At 35.7% G+C, this 23,755-nt stretch overlaps 2 protein-coding genes across 2 annotated transcripts in view; one reads left to right on the top strand and one right to left on the bottom strand.

Annotated features, from left to right (window-relative positions):
- Positions 1 to 23,755, top strand: part of LOC145694290 (uncharacterized) — a 412,113-nt gene that overhangs the window by 67,905 nt on the left and 320,453 nt on the right. The window lies entirely within an intron of this gene.
- LOC145678775 (uncharacterized) lies at positions 10,967 to 11,668 on the bottom strand. The gene has a single exon (XM_081749278.1). The coding sequence runs from the start codon at positions 11,666 to 11,668 to the stop codon at positions 10,967 to 10,969; it is 702 nt and encodes a 233-aa protein (XP_081605404.1).

The raw sequence follows: 23,755 nt of genomic DNA, 5'->3' as shown, positions 1-23,755 counted from the left end.
TAGACATGCCTCTTTGTGAGACATTGCAACTTAGTTTTTTATTCTGCTAATTGTAAATGTATACTGAACAAGAATTTCCCTACACTTTAAGACATTTTAAGAAAAAAATATTCTTTCCCCTCTGCAAATTTTGAGCATTTTTTCACTAAGCCGAGGGAAGTTTCCCTCCATCTGGCAACTGTGAGACGAAGTAGGGAAAGATTCTTAGCTGTTTTCTCGTCGTTACTTGATATTAGTGCTGTCGAATTATTGTGACATTTTGCGGTTTTCCGTTTTTAAGAAAACCGTTTTCTGAAAACCGAAAACCGCAAAAACGGTTTTCAAAACCGAAACCGCAAAACGGTTTTCAAAACCGAAACCGAAAATGCGGTTTTCAAAACCGAAACCGCAAAACGGTTTTCAAAACCGAAACTGCAAAAACGGTTTTCAAAACCGAAACCGCAAAAGCGGTTTTCAAAACCGACATTTCCGATTTATGAAATTTCACTATTTTCAAAAACCGGTTTTCGATTTTTTCAAAAACCGATTTCGACAGCACTAGTTCCTACCTTATATCATGTTATTTTGATTAAAATAGATATCCTACGGAGGAGCAGGAAGGTGTCAGAATTTAGGCGAAAAATTGACTATTTCACAGTTCCTTCCGCTTAGGAAGATTAATTTAGTATATAAGATATTCTTTAAAATAGTAGAACCCTCAACCCAGCGTTATTAAAATTCCCGTTTTAAGGACGATAAATGAATGTGTGTATATAAATGAATGTAAACAATGATCTTTGTTTTCAAACTATTTCTAGACCACTGGACAAATTACATCTAAAAGGAAATAGCATAGTTTATACACAAACTCTCCGTGTAATATGCTATTTTATTGTTTTAGCTTTTGTTGTATTGTTGTGCAAAAAATTATGCAGTACGCAAGATACACACACGGTATTTTTCACATCGAAGATGATACATTTCAAAAATATTCCTAAAAGTATGTAAGCATTTACCTTTCTTTCCTTTTGTGTATTATTAAATATTTCGTTGGGTGGTTGATTTATCCTCCCGGAACCCGGGATAAATTTGAATGTTGCAGAAATATTTCATTATGATTTTCAGTTTTCGTGAAAGACATGTAACTGTAAAGCGAGGAGGGTTAGGTTGCTCTAGCAACCTTCAGGTCTCATTGCTACGCAACCCTTTAGAGACAGTCATTTCTGGTGTTTTCGTAGACTGTAAGTTAATGAATTATAACTCAAAGAATATTGAGTTTTAACTCAAAGACTCGATTGATATCACTAAGAACTTGTCTTTAGAAAGAAAATGAAATCTTTAAGTTTTACGTCCCACGGTTATGCCGGTTAGGCTAAAGGTGACGGTGATGATGACAGATGAGTGAAATGGTGGAATGAAGAAAGTGGGAGGAAACGGAAGAACCCCGAGAAAACCCACGAGCGCGGTGTTTGTCCACCACAAAGTCCACACGGCGCGAGCTGGGATCGAACCAGGGACCCCAAGCACCGGAGGTGAACGCTCTACCACTGAGCCACCGCGCCCCTTGTCTTTAGAAGAAGAATGTGACAATTTTATGGCGTAAGTTTGATTCCAGCGTTTCCAACGAGAGGGAAATTTTGGAGGGAAGATTTTTTGGAGCTGGCACATAAATACATGAGTCCCAGTCACCTCAACAAATTCTTTGGTGTGTTGACAACACACAGTGAAAAGGTGAAGTCGTTGGCTGCTATACAAAGACAGAAAGAAAAATCTCTCTCTCTCTCTCTCTCTCTCTCTCTCTCTCTCTCTCTCTCATTGTACACACGAAATTGTGACACCCTTTTCCTCCTGAGAAACAACAATCAACACCTAAAATCTGAAATTAAAATTTTCTGTGGCTGAAAACTGCCACCAGACAGACGCAAGCTTTCATCATTAGTATCGTGACGATATCTAATAAACTAAGCAAGTCATTAAAAAAAATACCTCATTCTATCTAAGAAAAAATGACAATTATCTTTCCACTTAAAGAAAAAAGTCTATTGTAAACGTCAAATGTACTTTCCCTAGTTATCCAAGTGAAACTTTCTATGGTGCATTGGATAGGAAAAGAACCAGGATTTCAGATCCAGGTTCAGGTTTATTCCAGTGTAGCCAACCAGAAGGAAATTGTAGAGCAGAGAAAAAATGGGATATTTTCCCAATTTCCCCCTAAAATAGAGAAAGTTCTATGGCTGGAAATACTGCTACTAGACAGACGCAATCTATCTTAATATAAACTTTAGCATACAGTTAATATATCCCATAAGTATCGTGGTAACATCTATGAAACGAAGGTTGTAATTGAAAGAAAAAAATTATGGAATATAGAAAAGTGAAAAAAAATCAAGATTTAGAACGTAAATTAGATTTTTTGTGCGCTCTTTAAAACCCAATTGTAACAATCTATATCTGCTTTTGTTCAGTAAGAACTGCTGTTTGACAGGCGTAAGTTGCCTTGCGTTCGTACATATAGCTACGGATTTATAAACATATGTGCATGATTCAAAGTTGCCTAAAAAATTAGGTATCCATATGAGGTATATACCTGACACGTCATAATTGTATCTCTCTAAAACGAAGGAAGTTATACTGAAGAAACTAAAAAAGCTACTTCGAAATTCTCAAATTTTTTACTTTGAGGTCAAATTTGAGAGGGATATTCGACAATCAGATAAAAAAAATACCATCAGAATAGACTATTGTCCAACCATATTTGGCATAGAAAAAATCATCCCGATATCTTAATTAGTGTTCACACAGCAGAGGATTAAGAAAATGACAACCCGTGTGCGTCACTTTCCCGACTCTGTCTAGAAATGGTTAAGAAGAATGTGTTTTCTGAAGTAAGCAAAAATTTTCTAATTATTTTCCCTTTACATTGCTTCTTTCATTAGAGAATGACATATACTTTGATATATATATATATATATATATATATATATATATATATATATATAATAGGGTGTAACAAACAATACTTTAAATACCTACATTGTTTAAGCCTACATTTTATAGAAGTGCATATAGCTATATAGCGCACTGGATTTCTCATATATATGCATTTCTATAAAAAGTAGACTCAAACAATGCAAGTATTTACATTATTGTTTGTTACAACTGTTTATTATAGCCTATTGGTTGTTATAGCAACCACCTACTTTCATCAAACATTACAATCAAGCTATTTACAAATTCCGACTTCTAAGTATATGTGATAATTTCTTACACATTCATTTTTACCAAAAAGCACAAATTTTGTTTGGTTACATGTCGACTGTGCTACCACTTGTGGCGGAATAAGAAACTTCTGCAATTTCCGGTATATTCCGACAAGGTTGCTCGACGAACTGTCTGGTTCACGATCATTGAAACCATGAGGCGACACATAAAATCACAAAAGAACTGATGGTTGCTTGAGCAACCAAAAATTAGCCTTAGGTCCCACGAAGTTAAAGTTAACCGTTCGTTTCCATCAGCAAAACTATATGAGACGTACAGCTTGATGTGAAATCAGAACCAGATGAGCTCCCAGGAGAATCGAATCAATATCTCTTACTTCGTAAGCATGCATGCTATTCACATAGACTTATGCTAATCATGGTCGGAACTTTTATTACAAAGTTTCTGAGAGAATGAAAGTTGTTACCTTGCTTTTTCTAATAGTTGAAAATTTTAGTTATACCTATTTGTATTACAAGATATCACGACATCTTTCAGTTTATCTTCCCACGATGTAGCCCTTTAGACTCAGGGAGATGGATGGTTTATGCAAGTGAATGATGATATTGGAATTGGTGGAATAAAATGTGGGAGGAAAGAAGAGTGCTCCGAGAAAACCTACGTACACGATGGTGACCACTTCAAACTTACATGGCCGGGATCTAATCAAGCACCCTATGTACTAGAGGTAAGAGCTCTATTACTGAACAACCTTGCTTTTTTCTATTTATATTACAAAAAAAGTAAAATCTAGATATAATAAGCGGATTTCTGTTAAGTGACCTTTCTAAAATAAGCAACCTTCAGTTCCACAAAGATTTTATTTCTCATGGTCTCCTTCAGAGGGTAAAATTTAACAAACAGCGGTGCCACGTGTACATCACTTGAAGGGCTTTGGTTTGTATGGCTTGACATTTTCTCCACTAATATTGAAACCGAAAATAGTGGTAGATTTATACCACTTCCGGTTTTAGTAGAGAGAGATTAGAGCGGAGATGAAGTATATCATTGAGGCACTTAATTGATTGTAGAAATCATATTCTCGTTCTATTATCAATTTTGCTCTGTAGTGATCAACGTTACAGCCAGAAATGGTTGATTTCTGCCACTTCCGGTTTGAATAGAAGGTTAGAAGACAAAATAGTACAAATTGTTAGAGCATTAAGACGATTAAACAGAACAGTTTCTCGCTATCGCTTATCCTATTTGCTCTATGTAGATTAATGTTGAAACCTTTAGTTGTAGTGGGTTTTTATTTTTTCCAGCTTTAACCGAGAGTTAAGGATGGGGATAAAACATATTCTTCGGGCTCTTACTTGTGTGCAGGAAACCACTTCTCATTATTCATCACCATTTTTTCTCCGCAGTGACAAATAATCAACGTTAAAACCGGAAATAATTGCTTTCTACCATTTCTGGTAAAGGGATCATCCATCAAGTGGTTCTTGAGAGTTATCGACTCCCAAGCGGAAGGAGTCGGATGGACAGAGAGCATAAATATGTAAAGAAGGTTTAGTTGGGAAAGCAATCTATATAAAAATTAATTACACGTATAAATAATGAAACAGGTCATAATGACATCATCACTACGTGATTTATGGAGTAAGTTACTGTATGTTGCCGACATTGGGAAATCAGAAGGAAGTTCAGCAACAGAAACCAACGAGTCTGTCTCCATAAACTTTCCTTTGACGACAGAGACACCTGTTGATGCACGAAACTGCGACGACACACACAGCATTCTCGTAACACTGACGAAGAAGAACTCAGTACGAAAGGAAGTTTTAAAATTGTTTTATTTACTACTTAGTTTTTCACCGTCTATAGAACGTTTCTCCTTTAGCCATCACAAGCCACAAACTCTTGTGACAGACTCGGTTGTTATTTGGTTGATAGCTTTGCGGACTTCACGCACAGGATTTTACATTCGACCGCAGTACAAGATAAAGGAGTTCCTGCTGGGAAGTTATTTCCATCTTGTTCTGACATTACAAAGGAAGAGGGAAGGAAAGAAGAGCAAACGAACCGACGGTTAAATTGTGACAAACAACATGTAACAAGCCTTTAAATGAGCACAGTAAGTATTCCATGTGTTTGAGGAAGGGGCCAAGCTTTGGGAGGAAGGCCGTCCAGTACTACAAGCCACTATGTCTATGCAATAATGAACGGGTATTATTCTGTACCCGAAAGGGTGGTAAGTACGAGGCATGTCCGAAAAGTAAATACCGTTTAGGAAAAAAAAAGTACTAAAACAGGTTTGTTCATACCAAATTTATCTTTACGTGAAAGAGGATACCTTAAACTTTTTTTCGACATAGTTTGCACCAATGTTCAAACACTTGTCATAGCTCGTGATCAACTTGTCCAAACATTCCTCAAAGGAACATTCCTCCAGTGAAAACAACCGTAACTCTATAACGTTTGAGTGTGTGTGTGTGTGTAGTCACTGAAATAACCTAAGCAGTCGGTAACAATATCATGCAAAACTGTTCTCGAAACTTGAGGAAACTCGTCTGAAAGCATTGTCATTGTGCACCATCTATTCTCATAAATTTCCTCATCCACTTTCCTCATCAACTCATCAGTTAAAACAGGCCACTCACTTCGTGGTTCGTTTGTGGACATTTGTTCGCCCTTCATTGAACTGCCTTACCCACTTTCACACCATTCCATCACTTAATAGTGCATTTTCACCGTAAATCTGTACAATTTGATGTGATGAATTTCGGCAGGCGTAACGTTCCTTGCATTCAAAAACCGGATGACAGGACGAATCTCACATTAGCGGGAAGTTTCGTTGAGAAAGGTTTGGACGAGTTGGTCACCCGCTCTAACAAGTGTTTGAATATTGGTGGAAACTATGTCGAAACATAGTTTAAGGTATGTTCTTTCATGTAAAAGATAAATTTGGCTTGAACAAAACTGCTTTAGTTTTTTTTTTTTTTTCAAAACGGTAGATTACTTACTTTTCGGACACGCCTAGTAATTGTAAAATATTTCCACCAATATTTTCAGAAAAAATGATATAACTAGACTGTTTTTATAAGAGAAAAACTACAGATGAAACGTAAAAAATTTTCGCGCGATATCAATAATTTCCCTCTTAAATAAGCATAGTTTTATAAGTGTACAAATGTATGTTGGGTTAGGAAGTATTGGAGGGGTCCGGGCCCGGAAAACTCCCTCGTGGGTGCAGATAGAACGAGAAATTTATCCCTTCTTCAATTTATAGAGTCTAAGTACAAATGCATATCAAATTCTCATTTCTGAAGAACACACTATACTATTAAACAAAAAAGTAAAAGTGGCTTACTCATAAACACGTAGACCATTTAAAACACAGATAGAAATCTAAAATTCAGACAGATAATTCCATTTACTATTAAAGCAAATGATAAGAAAGAGTGTTTGGAAATAGTACTTATCCTAAGTATGGTAAAAACTAGATTAAATTTATTTATTTATTTGTTTATTTATTTTTACCGATAATGGAGTATCTCAGAATCCCAAAGCTAGAGAAATGAAATTTGATATATGAATTTCTCGTGAAAAATATATAGCTGGAAACTTGTTTCTGCGTTTTCGAAAATTCTGCTTTTAAAGCAATTTCTGTAATATTCAAATTTCCGACATTTTATAAGGGAAACTCCCTATGTACGGGTTCACTTAAATTAGATGTGTAAAGTTGGTATATAAATTCTCCGGTAGAAATAGTGAACACGTGTTTCAACGTTTTCAAAAATTCCGCTTCTAATTGGGGAAATAGGGGTAGGATAATTTCTACAATACTGATATTTCTAGTTTTGTATTCATTACACTTTACTCTACCCGTGAAAAAAATGGACACTTCTATTAGCAAACAACCAGAGTATTTTTTTTTAATGTTCAAAGCCACGTTATTTTAAAATGTACTAAAAGTAAGTGAACAATATTTATGACCAAAAAATTGAACTGTGATCGCTCTTATTCGGAAGAGAAAGTTTTTGCTCTTTTTCGGGAATTTTCATTTTTAAAAATTTTAAGTTTCATACAATATAATGTGTATTTATTATTATTAATAAGATCTCATAATTTTGATTTCAGTCAAAAACGATGTTATTAACAGTTTTTAAAAAAGCTTTGAAAGTGCACCTTTTTATTGAAATCACTTCAAAAATCAATATTGTACTCTTTATTTTATACTTTTATGATATTTATTATATATATATATATATATATATATATATATATATATATATATATATATATATATATATATATATATGTTATACTCATTGGCAGCTACGGGGTGAGTCTGGTGTGCCTTTACACAAACCAATAAAATGGTTTGATTCCTTTTTAAATCGTTATATAAGTTTCTTCTAAATTATTTTTATTTGTAATTCATCAATTCGTTGAGATAATATTACAGTAGGATCCCTCTAATCCGTCACCTTTGGGACTACAGGTATGATCGGAACGCGAAAAAAGTTGGATTATCACAAAATATATATATAAAAAAATGCGGGAACACAAAAATGGCTGTATTGTTTTCTACAGTAAAAGCAAACGAACAATGAGCACTAAAACTGCATAGTACATACAGAAAATACGCACAACGAAAGAAACGATACAAGAGATGGCCTAGCACTAAAGCGGATATGAGGTAACAGCAAGTAAACAGCAATGCGGCGACAGTATAAACGACAATAGGCCTCGTGAATCACCGATTGTCGGATCAACCGGAGTGGCGGACTAGCCGAGGGCGGACGAGAGGGGTTCCACTGTATGTCTGATTTTCAGTATACTTAATAAAGTGGGAGGGGAAAAAATAGAACAAGTGAATAGTTTTCGATATCTGGGTAGTATTCTTAGTAATGACATGAAGTATGAACGTGAAATAAAAGCAAGGATAGGAATGGGAAAGAACCCTTTGGGGGGGGGGAGTCTGTTTTGTGGGACCTTGAATAAAGAGTTGAGAAAAAGACTCATAAAATGCTTCGTGTGGAGTGTTGTACTGTATGGGGCGGAAACGTGGACATTACGTAAAGGTAATGAAAATCGACTGGAAGCCTTCGAAATATGGCTGTGAAAAAGAATGGAGAGAATTAGTTGGGTCGAGCGGAAAACGAATGAGAGTGTTAGAAATGGTGGGTGAGAAAAGAACACTTTTAGATATTATTAGGAAGAGGAAGAGAAACTGGTTGGGACATTGCCTAAGAAGAGATTGTATCATGAGGGACGTCCTAGAGGGTATGGTGGCGGGAAAGAGAGGGAAGGGCGAAGGAGACTACAATTAATTGATGATATAAAAACAGTAAGATCATAGTGAAAACTAAGAGGTTAGCAGAGGACTGCGGAGCATGGAAGCTTCTCAGCTGCTGCAAGTGACCTGCCAGTAAGGGCAGAAAACCTATGATGATGATAATAGCCAATAAACTGTGTACATGAGAATGTTCCAGTAAGAACGAGGGTGTTCTTTATTTTTTCGTGCGTGCTTATATGAAAAGTTCTGCTTTAGTTACTCTTGTGTACACCCATACAATTATCACTCTTTTAATTTCCTTTGTGCATAACCATATGAAAAGTTCTGCTTTAGTTACCTTTGTGCAACCCATACAATTATCACTCTTTTAATTTCCTTTGTGCATAACCATATGAAAAGTTCTGCTTTAGTTACCTTTGTGCAACCCATACAATTATCACTCTTTTAATTTCCTTTGTGCATAACCATATGAAAAGTTCTGCTTTAGTTACCTTTTTACACACCCCTATGATTATCTTTGTTTTAATTTTCTTTGTCACAATAGTATGAAAAGTTCTGGCTAAACCTATGGTTATACTTTTATACTTTTAGGAAGGTTTGAGTCCTCCCTGCTCATCAATGTTCATATTAAATGTCCTAATACCTAATTATCGCTGGCTGTAGAAAGTTATAACATTCTAATACCCCGCCCTTTTAAGACAAGGTAACCAAGTTTATTGATCACTCTCAACAAGGGGTGAAAGCTGATCTAGGTATTACAGACTACTTTATTCCCGAGTTTTCATTTGGTTTGTTGAGTGTTCAAGAGTATTTTTTCACACAGAACACACTTAATTATTTTTCCTTTTTCTGCGATAAATTTTCTTCAGCCACCTTCAAAATTCTTCACGTTCCTTCGTTTCCATTGGCTATTTCAAATCGATTTTCTTCTCTCCCATTGGTCGATTTGATTGGTACCTACTCTTAGTCATTACTTCTCTGTATCTTAAGTTTCTGCATGCAGTTTTGCTTTGCATCTCTGATGAAGGGTAAAACTGCTGCAAAATATTGTGATTTGCTTACTTGGATTTTAGTTTAATGTCCCTTTCATCAGCGAGGCTATATGAGACGTAAACCTATATCTTAACGTAAGATCCGAACCACATGAACTTCCACTGGGGTTTGTAACCGGGTCCCCCACCTTAAAGGCACGTATGCTAAAAGCTTAGTCACGAGGGAGCTCTCGATTTGCTTGCAAAAAACTGTTGGTTGTTAATTATTAGTTATTCTTTATTGTTCCTGCTTGTCCATCTTTGGAGAACTAATAAAGAGACCAACCCCTGTTTATGTGACAATATTCATCTTGGTGTTTAAAAGTTTCGCTGAACCACAAACTATTTCTTTAATAAAAGTCCTTTATAGAGGCGAACATAGGCGGAATTAGAGGGGGGCCAGAAGGTGCTGGTCCCCCTAGAAGCCAAGCTGGCCCTCCCCAGAATTTTCCTACTGGATGAAAATAATGTTATTAATTTACCTCAATTTATGCATAACAATTTTAGTGATGCTTGCGTTCGACATATTTAATAGTGTCTATACTCTTCCGCCCACCGACTTTTTTTTTAAAAAAAAATATGGTCTGGTGCGTGGATGTAATAAAATCCCTGAATCTATGTGATAGTGGGCAGTATAGCGCTATGTGCTTTTTTATATTATTTCATTAATGTAAATTACTTTGTATTGTTTCAAGTAATTAACATTATGGACGTAGTAAGTTTTTCTTGTTTACATATGTATGATAAACCAGTCTTGTTATTATTTTATTTATAGCATAGTAATGTTTGAATAGTTAAGATTCTCAGTGCAAATTATTAATCTACACTAAAAACACCAGAAAGGAAAGATAGAAGCTGAATTCTTGAACTGATAAACTCAAGTGATTGTTGCCTTCTACGTACATGCATACAATACCCATTCAAAAGTCACTATTCAATGTCGTTTGTTGCTTTTCCTTATTACCATTATTATTATTATTTATGAACTGAACTTTGTGGTTACATTCTTAAAGTACGAGGGGCGTTCAGTATGCTCTAATACTCACCAAGACAGCAAAATATAATAGCAATGAAAATATGTTTATTTTTCAACATAATCCCCTGCCCTTTCAATGCTCTAGTCCATCGCCGCTCCAAAGCTTCTATACCCTGTTGCAAGATGTACTCTTGCTTCTGCAACCACGTATAAACAGCATCCATGACGGCATTGTCATCCTTTAAAACCTGTCCACGGAGATGCTGCTTCAAATGTGGAAATAATTGGAAGTCACTTGGGGCTAGGTCGGGTGAATAAAAGGGATGAGGCACCAATTTAAATACAGCTGTATGAATCGCAGCCATGGCAACACCGAACTTGTGAACGGGAGCATTGTCCTGATGCAGCAACACTCCACGTGCCAACATTCCTCGTCTCTTGCTCTTTATTGCAGCTCGCAATTTTGGTATAAAGTCAGCATAATACTGGTCCGTTATTGTGGTTCCATGTTCCAGATAGTCCACCAGCAGTATTCCCTTGGCATCCCAGAAAACAGTTGCCATCCCAGAAAACAGTTGCCATATCCTTTTTGGCTGACTGTTGAACACGAAATTTCTTCGGGGTTGGGGAGCTGGTGTGCTTCCATTGCATTGAGCTTTGTTTGGATTCGGGGTCGAAATAGTGAACCCATGTTTCGTCCACTATCACAAATCGTGTCAATAAGTCCTCTGGATCTGCACGATACCTGTCCAAAAGTTGCCTTGAAAATGTCACTCTGCTACTCTTCTGATCAGCATTCAGGTTTCGAGGGACCCATCGTGCCGAGACTTTCTTCATACACAAATGATTGGTCAAGATGTTACAGGTATGAACTGTGCCGGTTGACAACCCTATATTCTCTAATAATATACCTGATGTAACTCGTCTGTCTGCCATAACCATGTCCAGGATTTTCGCAATGTTTTCTTCGGTGGTCACTGTTACTGGTGGCCCACCTTCATGGGCATCTTCGCGTGATTGCCTGCCACATCTGAACTTACGACACCATCTCGCAACTATAGGATATGATGGAGCAGACTGTCCTAATGTTTGTACCAAGTCGTCATGAATATCACTTGGCTGCAAGTTTTTCAATTGCAGGTACTTGATGACCGCACGAACCTCACTATTTTCCATTTTCACAGAGTTCTTATAGATGCTCTACTGCAACACCTGCAAAGAAGAAAGTACATGGCCAAATAACTTGCACTGCGGCATAAAGTCATCATAAGATGTCTACTTTACAATGTTAAAATCATGATTCTACATGAAGGGGAAGGGGGTCAGTATTAGAGCATACTGAACGCCCCTCGTATGTATAAACTGTAACCAGGCACGCACACAGACATGTTTGTGCAGAGTGTCAAAGGTTGGGAGGGGTATAATATTGCAAGACACAGACACGACGTTATTCTGCACCCGAGTAAACGATAAATAATTTTCAAGTAGCGGAAGTCGTGCACCCCAGGAACACTTTTTATATTTTGCTTTTGAAAAGTGAGTATATTTACGTTATGCTAAACAAACAAACAAAAAAACAATGTTCCTGATAACCTGATATTTTAGTTTCATACTGTAGAAGTTACATGAGTATCGCAGCAATAACAAGAATCAGAGCAATTTTAGCCGAGCAAGTCATGTCGTCTCTTGTAAGGGGAGGGGGCATGTACCAAGGGACTTAAATTATTTTACCTAGGGACAACCATACACAAACCATAGCTTGCTTCCTCATTCTCAATAGAATGGGAATTCTTGCATTGTCAAGTACCTTTGTATCTAGATAAATACAAGGAATATAATGTTATATAAAACAAATAATATTGCAGTTTTATCACATTATTTGCAGAAATGGCATGCACACTGAGAAAAAAATGATATGCAGAGTACGTAAAATCGTATGTTACATTTGTAAAGCCTGTAGTTTTTGGACTTAACGTACGGCAAACGTATAACTGAAAACGCATGTTTTATAATACTTTCTGTATAAGTGTTCCATCTATACATACTTTCCGTATGAAACAATATAGGCGGTCATTATCTCACATACAAATGGACGTATATAACATATAGCTGACGAAGGAAACATACATATATGTATGTAATATAAGGAAGACTGTTAGACATCAGACATCCTGCAACGACATGATGTAACACCTAAGGGCAGTGCCTATGTAGCATACGGATAACGCATGCTCAGTTCTGATTTTTATATGTAGTAAGCAAGAGAATTACAATATACCGCTGTCCGGAGAACGATTTTTTTTCAGTGCAATGAGTATGGAACTAGGCATATTGGTTTTAGAAAAATACAAATTCATAAGTTTAATAGTTTTACATTAAATAGGTATCAATCATTATATGCAAAGTATTGTCCCTTGGTACATGAAAATTCATGTCGCTTGGTACTTGGATCGTTCTATTTATAAATAAAAGTAAATTTAACGAAAGGAGTGCATAATAAATTAATAATCAGAATGTAGAAGCAATACATAGGATCTTAAATATGCTGGAACATTTACTTGTTACTTCCACTTGCACGCAGTAAGAAAAACTCTTCAAATGTCAGAAAAAAGAAACTTTGATATACGAGGAACATGTATATTGCCTTCCAGTTCACTTGTTTCTCTCTATATGCAATTACTTTATGTTGCCCAAATGAAGCATAGAAAACTGAATTCAGTGGTAGAAAGACACGAAATTCAGGTGGGATGTAGATGCCATTTCATCTAGTACATTATGTAAGAGGAACGCACGACTTTCCCTTCTTTACCTATATTCAAAAGAAAAAAATACAGAACTAGATGAAATGGCATCTTCAGCGTTTATAAGCATCTACATGTCGCTTTTATAAGAGAGGAAATGATACAGATATAGTGTAAGATCAAATCTTTAAGCCACATTAATAATTTCTCTGTTAAAGTAAGTATAGTTTTATTAAGAAAGTGCACAAATGTCTGTCAAGTTACTAAGATTGGACGCGGTTCAGATCGGATGGAATTTCCATGAGTGTGTCCTGGTACAGACAAAACACAATCATTAAAGAAAGAAAAGATTTTTTGAGGGTTCGGATCCGTGGGTACTCCCTGGCTGTAACCATATTTATACCGACGGTTGATACTAACAATGCAACTACAACAGTATGCTCAGAAGCTCATATGTAATTCAGGAATATTATGATACAAGAGTTGACTTACATATGCTGCTAGACGTTGAATATACTAATTTTAAAATCTGATTTAATGATTTAAAATAAAAGTCAAAGATGTTATAAAATAGAGGATCTGCCCATATGTATCTTCATCCTATTAAATCAATGAAGCCAAAAAAAAAAAAAAAAAAAAAAACAACAACCGAGCACTGGCACATCTGATTGGCTACTCTCGTTTCCGCCATCGTCTGATTGGCTACTTTCGCTTCCGCCATGATTGTTGGCTCAAAACATTGCGATGCTATTGGGCGGAGTAGGCAGAGTAGGGGTGACGAAACTGTGACATATGGCTTCAAAATTTTGTTGTAAGGGCAGATCCTCTATAATATCCTTGATAAAAGTCCTTTTATACCATTTAACTCGCTTTCTTTCTCTCTCTCTTAAAATATTGGGATCAACATTATCAATCAATTCTGCTGGTTAAATCTTTGTTTCATTAAATGTTTGTTGCAGTGTTGAATTTAGACTTTTGTACAACGGGCTGATAAAAATTTAAGGGGGGTTTCTAAATTGCAATAGAGCAACAGGAGTGTGTCACAAGAAAACTCGCGACTTGTTACTGACTGGTCGGTTGCAATAACCAACATTTTGCAAGTTTTCCGTAACTTAAAGGTGTAAAGCGTTTGTTTGCGTTTGTATCTTATTTTCAAGTTTTTATTTAACTTCGACTTTATTTGAGAATGTGGTTTGTTAATTAGAACAATTAGGTTGGACAAAGGAAGAAACTAATTTCCTTTTTTTAAAAAAAATCCTTGCTTTTAAGACTTTTATTTCCGAAAAAAATAAACAAAACAAAGCAAATATTTCAATGCATGTGTAATTATAGATATTCTAGGGAGGCTCAGCCCCTTTCCGTTGAACATGCCTGAATTCAACACTGGTTTGTTGTATCAAATTTTACAATCACTTCTCCTTGCCCATTTGGACCACTTATCATAGTAGGTCTTCCCGAAATTTTTAAATTGTAAGGTGTGTAATTTAATATTTCATTGAAACTATAATGAAAAACAAATATTTTTAATAGGAAAACGAGTCTCTCAAGTCCGTCTACAAGTCTTCTCCTGCAGTAGTGTGACCTGTTTATCTTCTAATTGCATTTTTCAAAAAACATATTTTAGTTGTACGGGAAGTTAGCCAACTATATTTCTCCGATTCGGTAGTTTTACATAATATTTTTTCCTTTTTTTTAAAGTTAAAAATGTTTTGTGTATAAAATGATTATATTTCTTTCTTTGCAAAGGTTTGTGTAATTAAGCTGCAACACTAGTACACGACAATGATTTATTGTAAAACAGAATGAAAAGATTTTACACTTTACTTTAAATGCAGAAATGAATAAATATTAGTAGTATAGGAAAATTAGTTCGAAGTGCGGAAAAATAGTATAACAAGCTGAAAATTGGTGGATGTGTTCTTTGGATACCCCTGATTAACATACTCAAAATCCCAAAAAATCCCACCTGGGCAACATGCCACCATCTTGGAAAATGGCCGCCATTGAATTTTTTTTACTTAGGTTCCTTTTGAAGGCCATAACATCGGACACAAGAGAGATATTGATGTGTGGTTTGCCCGAGGTTATCGCAAACACTCCAAACTATTCACTGAAAACAACATTTAAACCTTTTATTGGAAATCTATGTAAACAAAGTATATAAAAATTACAACTGCGAAAATTTTTCGATACATATTTTCAATACAACTCGATTTTCGCTCTTTTCCGTCCGTGTTATCAAGAAAAGTAATGAAGCAAATGTTGTAGAGCACACAAAAATAGACAAGAATATATCCTAGTTTTGTCCAAAAACTCAAGTCTGAATGGTTTAATAGAGCGCGCAGTAAACGCAGTGTCACTTGCTTAACCTTAGTTAGTTGCTGCACAAGAATGTAACAAAACAACTTCCAGATGGGCAATACTTCCAAATATTTTACTTCGAGCATTTTCTTTTGAAGGACCTACGGATTTAGAGCATCCACGTCGCTTGCTTGCGGTTGATATCGGGTTCGGCATTTCGTTATCGGTCAGGTCTTCATGTTCTTCTTCATAGATCATTGAATCTGCAGTATCCTCTTGATTTGTTGTTTCCATGAATCCGCTCCATCCTACAAAATTTGACACTTTACAACTTGGTCCAGACATCCATAACAAGTCGATATTTCTAGCGAATTCAGCATTCTGTGGCTTAATGTTAAGTATGGTAACATCCTCCATAGAAAAATGCTTGAGTCCACTTTTGTAGTGCTTGCTATACGTCCTGATCTTTGTGTAACCAAACCTCCCGATATTGTTGGAAGAAGGCACTGACGCTGGACGAAGAACCTCATTTTCAATTTTCACGAAAGAAGCTGGCGTTGCACAGACGTTTCCACCCATTACATGAAAATTACCATATCCGTCAACACTGCTAACGTTGTGTTCTAAGTTATCGAACACATACTGAACGAAAGCTCTGTCGTCTATTAATGTTGGGGCATGTTCCGTTACTGAAGATTTATACTTAATCGCTTCACTGTAAGATGAACACAATCCAATGGCATGGAAAAGGTCGATAATTGAGCGGCACCGAAACCTTCTATGTAAATAAACTGATACACCCAATTGAATTGGTGACACGAATGATCTTGGCCGTACTGCTGATATAATTGCATGGGCTATGGTCAGTGTTGTTTGTGATTTGCAGTAATGTTTCTTCTTTGTTACTGTTTCCAAAAACAGTTTTAAATTTTCTGGAACCATGTCAGCACCCCCTTTTCGAATGTCTTCAGCTGATGGATATGTGTCAGTCGTGTATACAACAGAACAAATATTTTCTTTGATAATCTCTGCTGCCATTTGCACTATTCTCTTCTTTCCATTCGAAAGATTGATTTCCACTCTTTTAAACCATTCGTCCGTTAGTACACGGCTCACTACACTTCTAAATGACACTACGATGCCCGATTTGCCTTTGATGTGTGTGAAAATTACTCTTGGGCCAAAATGTTGCTGTAGTCTTTCTTTAAGGCGCCTTTCACTGTACAGTTCTACACCAGGAGACAACTCACTCATTACCCGATGAAGATCGGCTAAACGATATTGGCACTCATCATCATTTTCCATGAATTCACACAGTTTTGCAAACGCTGTATCCTTTTCCAACTCAGGCCCCCTGCCGTGATAACCCACAGATGGACGATTTTGATTTTTCGCTGCAAACGTAGAAAAACATTTTCGGTGATAGTTAGCTTCAACTGCAACAAGGTCAATCACAGAGCAGACCCGTAGAAGAACTTCTCTTCCCCATTCGTCATTTCTTCTTTTTGCTTGTGCAATGATAGTTTCTTTAAATGGCAATGTAGTAACACAACTAACTGCGGGAAAACGTTCGGGATGTTTTCTCGATTCGGCAAACTGGGTTGGTTTTCCACACAGCAAGCAGTGTGCCTTGAAATCAAACGTATCGACACTTTTACTAGGTTTATGCTAAAATCTTGTCCCTTATCTGTAACTTTCTTAATTCGATGTGTGTAGTCTTTCCTACATTTATTATGTACTGTCACTTTTTCTTTGTCCACTAAACTCTTATGCAAGTCATCTCCTCGAATTAAGCTTATGGAGTGAATAGTTTCTAACCCTCTAGTCACGATCGCAGCCTCATTTTCGGATATCGGGTCTTTGCATATAACACATACAACACTCTCCATCATATCCATTGTAAACCCTATTCAACACGAAAATTAGCACAGTTTGGTATTCATTTTCAAGCCAAAACCACTGATCCCACCAAACACTGTTCACTAGTCAAGTTTTTTTAACGCTGTCGAAACTGCATATAAAGACAGAGTTACAAACAAAAACTTCGAACCGTTGTAGATACAACAACGCTAACATGTGTTAACGCTGTTGCCAAATTTACGCGTTGCCAGGTATGCACTATTAAAGAACCTAGCTTATCAAATTTTCTTTTCCATATTTGGGGAAATAAATATACTCACATACTTGGTTTTCTCGTACGTAAGAAACTAACGAACTTATAATTTGTGAAGATATAGTTTTGTACTTTCAAGTGCAAATATTTTGATTGCTTTTCATATAAATGAAAAAGGCACATAACAACCGGAGAAAAAAAATACTGCACATGGTGCCGCGTTTACTGGGCGCTCTATTAAACCATTCAGACTTGAGTTTTTGGACAAAACTAGGATATATTCTTGTCTATTTTTGTGTGCTCTACAACATTTGCTTCATTACTTTTTTTGATAACACGGACGGAAAAGAGCGAAAATCGAGTTGTATTGAAAATATGTATCGAAAAATTTTCGCAGTTGTAATTTTTATATACTTTGTTTACATAGATTTCCAGTTAAAGGTTTAAATGTTGTTTTCAGTGAATAGTCTGGAGTGTCTTCGATAACCTCGCGCAAACCGCACATCAATATCTCTCTTGTGTCCGATGTTATGGCCTTCAAAAGGAACCTAAGTAAAAAAAAATTCAATGGCGGCCATTTTCCAAGATGGCGACATGTTGCCCAGGTGGGATTTTTTGGGATTTTGAGTATGTTAATCAGGGGTATCCAAAGAACACATCCACCAATTTTCAGCTTGTTATACTATTTTTCCGCACTTTGCCCAATTTGGGCCTAATTTTCCTATATTATAGCCCATGAATGATTTTTAGAAAGTTATAATTTTAAATTATGTTATTACTTGTATATTTATTTGTGTTTCTATTAGATGTAAGAGTAAACTGAGAACATGATAGCTAACGTTTACGAATACTTTGCTCAGAATTGCACGAATAAAACAGTAACAGAAAATTATGAGTATTCATAATTAGAGTAGATTTTAGGTAGTTATTTAGTAGCAACAGAATATAGGACATGTACAATTTTAAGCAAATTTCTGATGTAATTAGGACTGCGCACGAGACGAGTCGAGACACGGCTCTTCCAATAGAGAAATATACATTTTTCGAGTCGAGACATCACTTTTACAGCACATTTTCGAGTCGAAACAGCCACAAGTCTTTTCTCGTGCGCATTCCTAGATGTAATAGATTTTCACTGAATTGTTACATGACAATGTCGTGTTAGGAGAACTAAATAATTTGAAGAGATGATAATGAGTGCAGGGTAAGGGGCTCGGAAGAAAATCTAAAAAAAAAAAAACATTATTACAAGGTTTTCTAAAAGATATTTTCAATTTTCAGAACTAAGGGCCCGTGGCCCTCCCATAGGAAATTTTCCTAGTTACGCCAATGGAGGCGGATTCAAGGAATATATATCCTCCCAAAATACGATAGTCTTATTTGGAAGCTTCTTAAATAATACAACAGACAAGTAAATCATAAGATTCCTCTAAATCATCGTTCAGAATCAGAAGACGGATTTTTCGTACTTACGTGATTAAGTTAATTTTGTTAGTCGCATTAGGATTATTGGAATTAAACATTGAGATAATAAAAAGAACTAGAGATGCCTTTCCGTATGCCGCAGTGTTGATTCGAGCTTGCTCTCGATTGTAGCGTTCGATTCGAGATATCCTCTCTCAAGATGGCGTATTCCGTAAGTTTCAGTCAGCGTATAAGTAATGGTGTGGACCCCCAGTTGGAAGCTCTCTAATTTGTGATACAAAACCATAGGCAACACTGTATGTGAGAAGTGCGTAAACTTTACAATAACCCTGCGAAACTTGCCAATTAGTAACATTTTGGTTCTGGTACCTTTTAGAAAATATTACACTTACAAATGGTACACATATGATGGACTAGTTATTTAACCTCTGCCGTATATTGGATTACTGTCATGTTTTCAAGTGCTCTGCTCTTGTGGTATTTAACTAAGCTTAATCCCTCCAATGGTGCATATATAAGCGAAGTGGAAGTTAAGAAAATCTGTGGAAGGCAAACTTGAAACAAGTCCCTAAAAGTTACCGTAGATTTTGAACAATACCAAATGCTACAACCCATTACGTTCTACGTTCTACGCTTTACGACACTAGATCGGAAATTGTTGCTTTTAAAGGTAAATAGTAGCGCCTTTGATTTTTAACTAACAAATTCCGTCAAAACAAAAATAATTATATACTATATACGAAATATAAATTTTCAATTTGGTAGAATCGTCACGTGAACCCATTTACAAATATACTTTTTTTGTACGGAATATCGATAAATAACGGGCAACTTGTATGGGAGATAGACCTATTGTTCCTTTTAGCAGTGAGTGGGGATTATTTTATGTAGCAATTGCCATCATTATAATTTTTAACGTAGGTAAAGTATTTCTACTTCCTCTATAACCAAACAGTTGCCTTGCCAAGGTTTCACAGAACACTCGAACGTTACATAAATTTGGCACAATTTCCAACAACTCATAAACATATAGTTCAATAAACAAGCACTATATATAGCAACAAAAATAGTTTGAGAATTCTCTAGTTAGTAGTCTTTAGCAGCCTTTTGACAGTGCAGAAACAATGCACCCAATGTTCTATTCACCCAATGTTATTACAGGTACACAACGACATTATATTAATGACTGGTACAGGATAAAAGGAGAAGAAAATGACACCTTTGACATATTATGAACATCCAAAGAACGATTTTTTTCGTCGTACAATTTTTCCTAGGAGCACAGGCAATCAACAATAAAAGCCTTACGTCAAAAATACTTCTTTATCCTCTTCCAATATGGCGGATCGATTCGGATTTTTGAAGAGAAAGAGATGGTTTGGAAAGAAAAGTCCTCCGGAAGTAACGAAATTCCCACTAGGTGCCATATCACAGATCATGCTCAACATGGGTATCAGTGCACCGAAGTACTACTTTCACCTCCGTATATTGGAAATACTTCGACGGAAAACTAATGAAATCACCACTGCATGAATCTACATGTATAACTGTCCAGGAATCGAGCTCGGGTCTCAAGTATCACAGGCAGAAAAGTTTTACCATTTTATCATGAGGGAACTACTTGGTTTTGTATTCGGACTTGTTTTGTTGAACTCAATGCTTTGAAATTATACATTTGAAATGTCGACAGATACATTTTGCTAGAAGAATAGATAAATTTTGCTCCTGCACTGCACGAACACAAATTTCATATTTGTTGGTTATCGGACAGAAACTCTTTCGCTTGAACTACAAGCTAGAGTTTCTGTATTTGTTGCTGATCACTCCCTAAGCACGTCAGTTAAACGGACATCGTCTGCCAAGTATTTTGTATAGGGAATTATTCCTATTCTTCTTATTGTTATTTCCATATTTGTATTGAGGTTTTTCTCGTTTCAAAGTAAGTACGAACAATTTATACATTGTTTTATTGAAACGTAATTTCTCACACTATATACAGCACGTAAGCTCAAAATATCAGTCTATGTCCCCAATTCAATATTAAATTACGTACAAGACTACACAGGAATAAATCAGTGTTTGAACATTATTTAGAGATGACTTTTAACATATCCAAAATATTCCCTGAAGGATTTTATCAGAGGTCAAAAAACGTTCAGAATGCATTCTAACAGTTGATAATAGAAACTGCTCTAAGAGTATTCAAAATTAACTTGAGCTCCTGATTCGTTCAATGTGTATGCAGGCAGAAACGACTTGCAAATATATATATAAAGTTTCATAACACTGTTTAAAAAGTGGCTTCTGCAGGTATACTCATTGCACACATTTAGGTTCATTTTGAACTTTCTTAAAGTACTTTTTATTGACTACCGCATTCAACAGTTTTTGTTCACTGATATAGCACTTCGGGACATTTATGGACAGGTTAAACAATGAACAAAGGTGGTCTCTAAACAGAAATATATTCACACTGATTTATTTTATACAGTGTAGAATATAATTTAATGTTGAAATGGAGGCCTACACTGGTATTTTGAACTTACGTGCTGTGTAGTGTATGTGAAATAACTTGAGAATAAGAAATACTATTTAACTTATACATACTTTTGAAGCAGAAGAATCCTCATTTTACTTTAAAAAAATTATTTAAACTAACTTCATATTATGTAAATAAATAAAATAAAAAAAAATAAAATAATAGTGGAACTAATAAAATAATGTGGAATAAGGTTCACCTTCCTTAGGTCTATGGACTGTGTAAATGTATCACTGACTGGTGGTCGCGAATTTACTGGGCCCCGTGTAGGTATGCTATCAACAATCACCGATCCATTCACCAAACCTGTTGTCCCCGGAAAATGGAACTCAAAGTTTTCCAAAAAAAGATAATTCCAGAGCCTTTTCCATCACAACTCACAGCTCAGCATCTAGGCCTGCAGTACATTATTTACAACCCAACAGCTATATCTTGAACAATATTGGAGAGAAACTTTTAAAAAAATCATTCATATTAATGATTTTACAAGTTGATATTTGATGTCAGATTTGACAGAAAAATCTGGCAACATGTACTTTTCGAGGAATAATAATAATAAAAAAACATGTTGACATTCGAAAATCAATATTACTAATGACAAAACTGACCTTAAACCGACATTCATCTATGTAATCATTTTCCTTTATGTAACTATTTAGCAGATGATTGGTGGGCTAGAACTTCTCAAGTTTACTGTAATTTATTTTACCCTTGTGTCTTTGCACAGTGACTCCGGCAACAGGAGTACATTTTTCACTACCTGCGCTCTATGCTCGGAGCATCTTCACTTCGTTATGTCTTTTATTTCATATTTTCATCATAGACATAGTTTGACACAATAAAAATAATAGGGGGTCTATATATCAATACATAGTAAAACTTAAGCTAAACCTGATCTAACCTAATCTAATCTAAACTAACTTAATCTACTACAATAGAATTTTTTTTCACACATTTAACATTCCTAGCTCCCACATCACACCTGAGTCATAAAGACGTAGTAATGTAAACGTTACTGATCAAACCGAAGAAATTTTATATATATATATATATATATATATATATATATATATATATATATATATATATATATATATATATATATATAATTTTTCAGACGAAATTTAATAAATATGGTATTAAATATTTTATTTATATTCTCTTTAAACAAGATTGGATAACGTCCACGAGCTATTAAAAAGAAATTCTGTTGCCAAAAGATACCATGATGCACCCACAAAGTATACTATCTGCACCAGGTTTTCAAAGTAAATATGACACGTAATTGGGAATTTTAAATATTTCATTTGGATTCACTACTGCCAAATCAAAAAAGGTTTTAAAATTTTGTACGTTAGGAGCAGTATCTTTGTTTCTTAAAAATAACTTGTAATTTCGAGTGAAGTATTTTCCTTATGGAATTACATTTTTGAAATGTTGCTAAATAATATTAGGATGAGACTTGCACTCACAAGGGACACAAGCCTGTTTATTGCGACAATCGAATTATTTTTTGATACCCCTTCTCCCCGGCTCATCCGCGTAGGACCCGTGTTCACATGATAGACGGATGTGATCGCAGCTTCTAGGGGAACAGAATTTTTGTTTTAGCACTGCATGATAATATCATACACGAACACTACGCATATGTAAGCCACCACTTCAGTCCAAACAAAATTTCGAGGTTAAAAAGAACGATAAACCACAATTTAATGTTCCATACGGAGAGGTAAAGTACAACAGTCTAAAATTCCGTGCAATGATTAACTTTACTGCCGACTTCTTTGTATATCCTCACATTTGACTAGACAAAGAAAACAGGAAAACCTTCTCCTGCACTAGTCTTCTATACCGAATCCCACATCTTGTGCATACAAAAAAATTAAAGATACATATCCATCTTTGTCATACCTATTCTCGACAGCCACTATACAGCGATGCTAATTTGTTTAATTCTTCACCTCACCGTCCATTGAGCACTGCATCACCGCAAAATTTCTTATTTTGTTAAATTGGAGACCATTTAACATCAATCACAGTAATTTTCATAGACTTTTACACAAACTTTCCACATTCCACACAATTTCGACGAGAAATTGAATTGTATGTCCTATCTAACACGGCTTTAGGTAAAAGACAAAAAA

This window comes from Thermobia domestica, chromosome 1 (assembly GCF_964235325.1).
Source record: "Thermobia domestica chromosome 1, izTheDome1.hap1.1, whole genome shotgun sequence".
In the NCBI taxonomy this organism is placed as follows: Eukaryota; Metazoa; Arthropoda; class Insecta; order Zygentoma; family Lepismatidae; genus Thermobia; species Thermobia domestica.
Note: the sequence above shows the minus strand (reverse complement) of the source record. Positions and strands in the feature narration are given on the sequence as shown.

Coding starts and splice junctions, on each gene's coding strand:
- LOC145678775 (XM_081749278.1), bottom strand. CDS start 11,668: ATGGAAAATAGTGAGGTTCGTGCGGTCATCAAGTACCTGCAATTGAAA.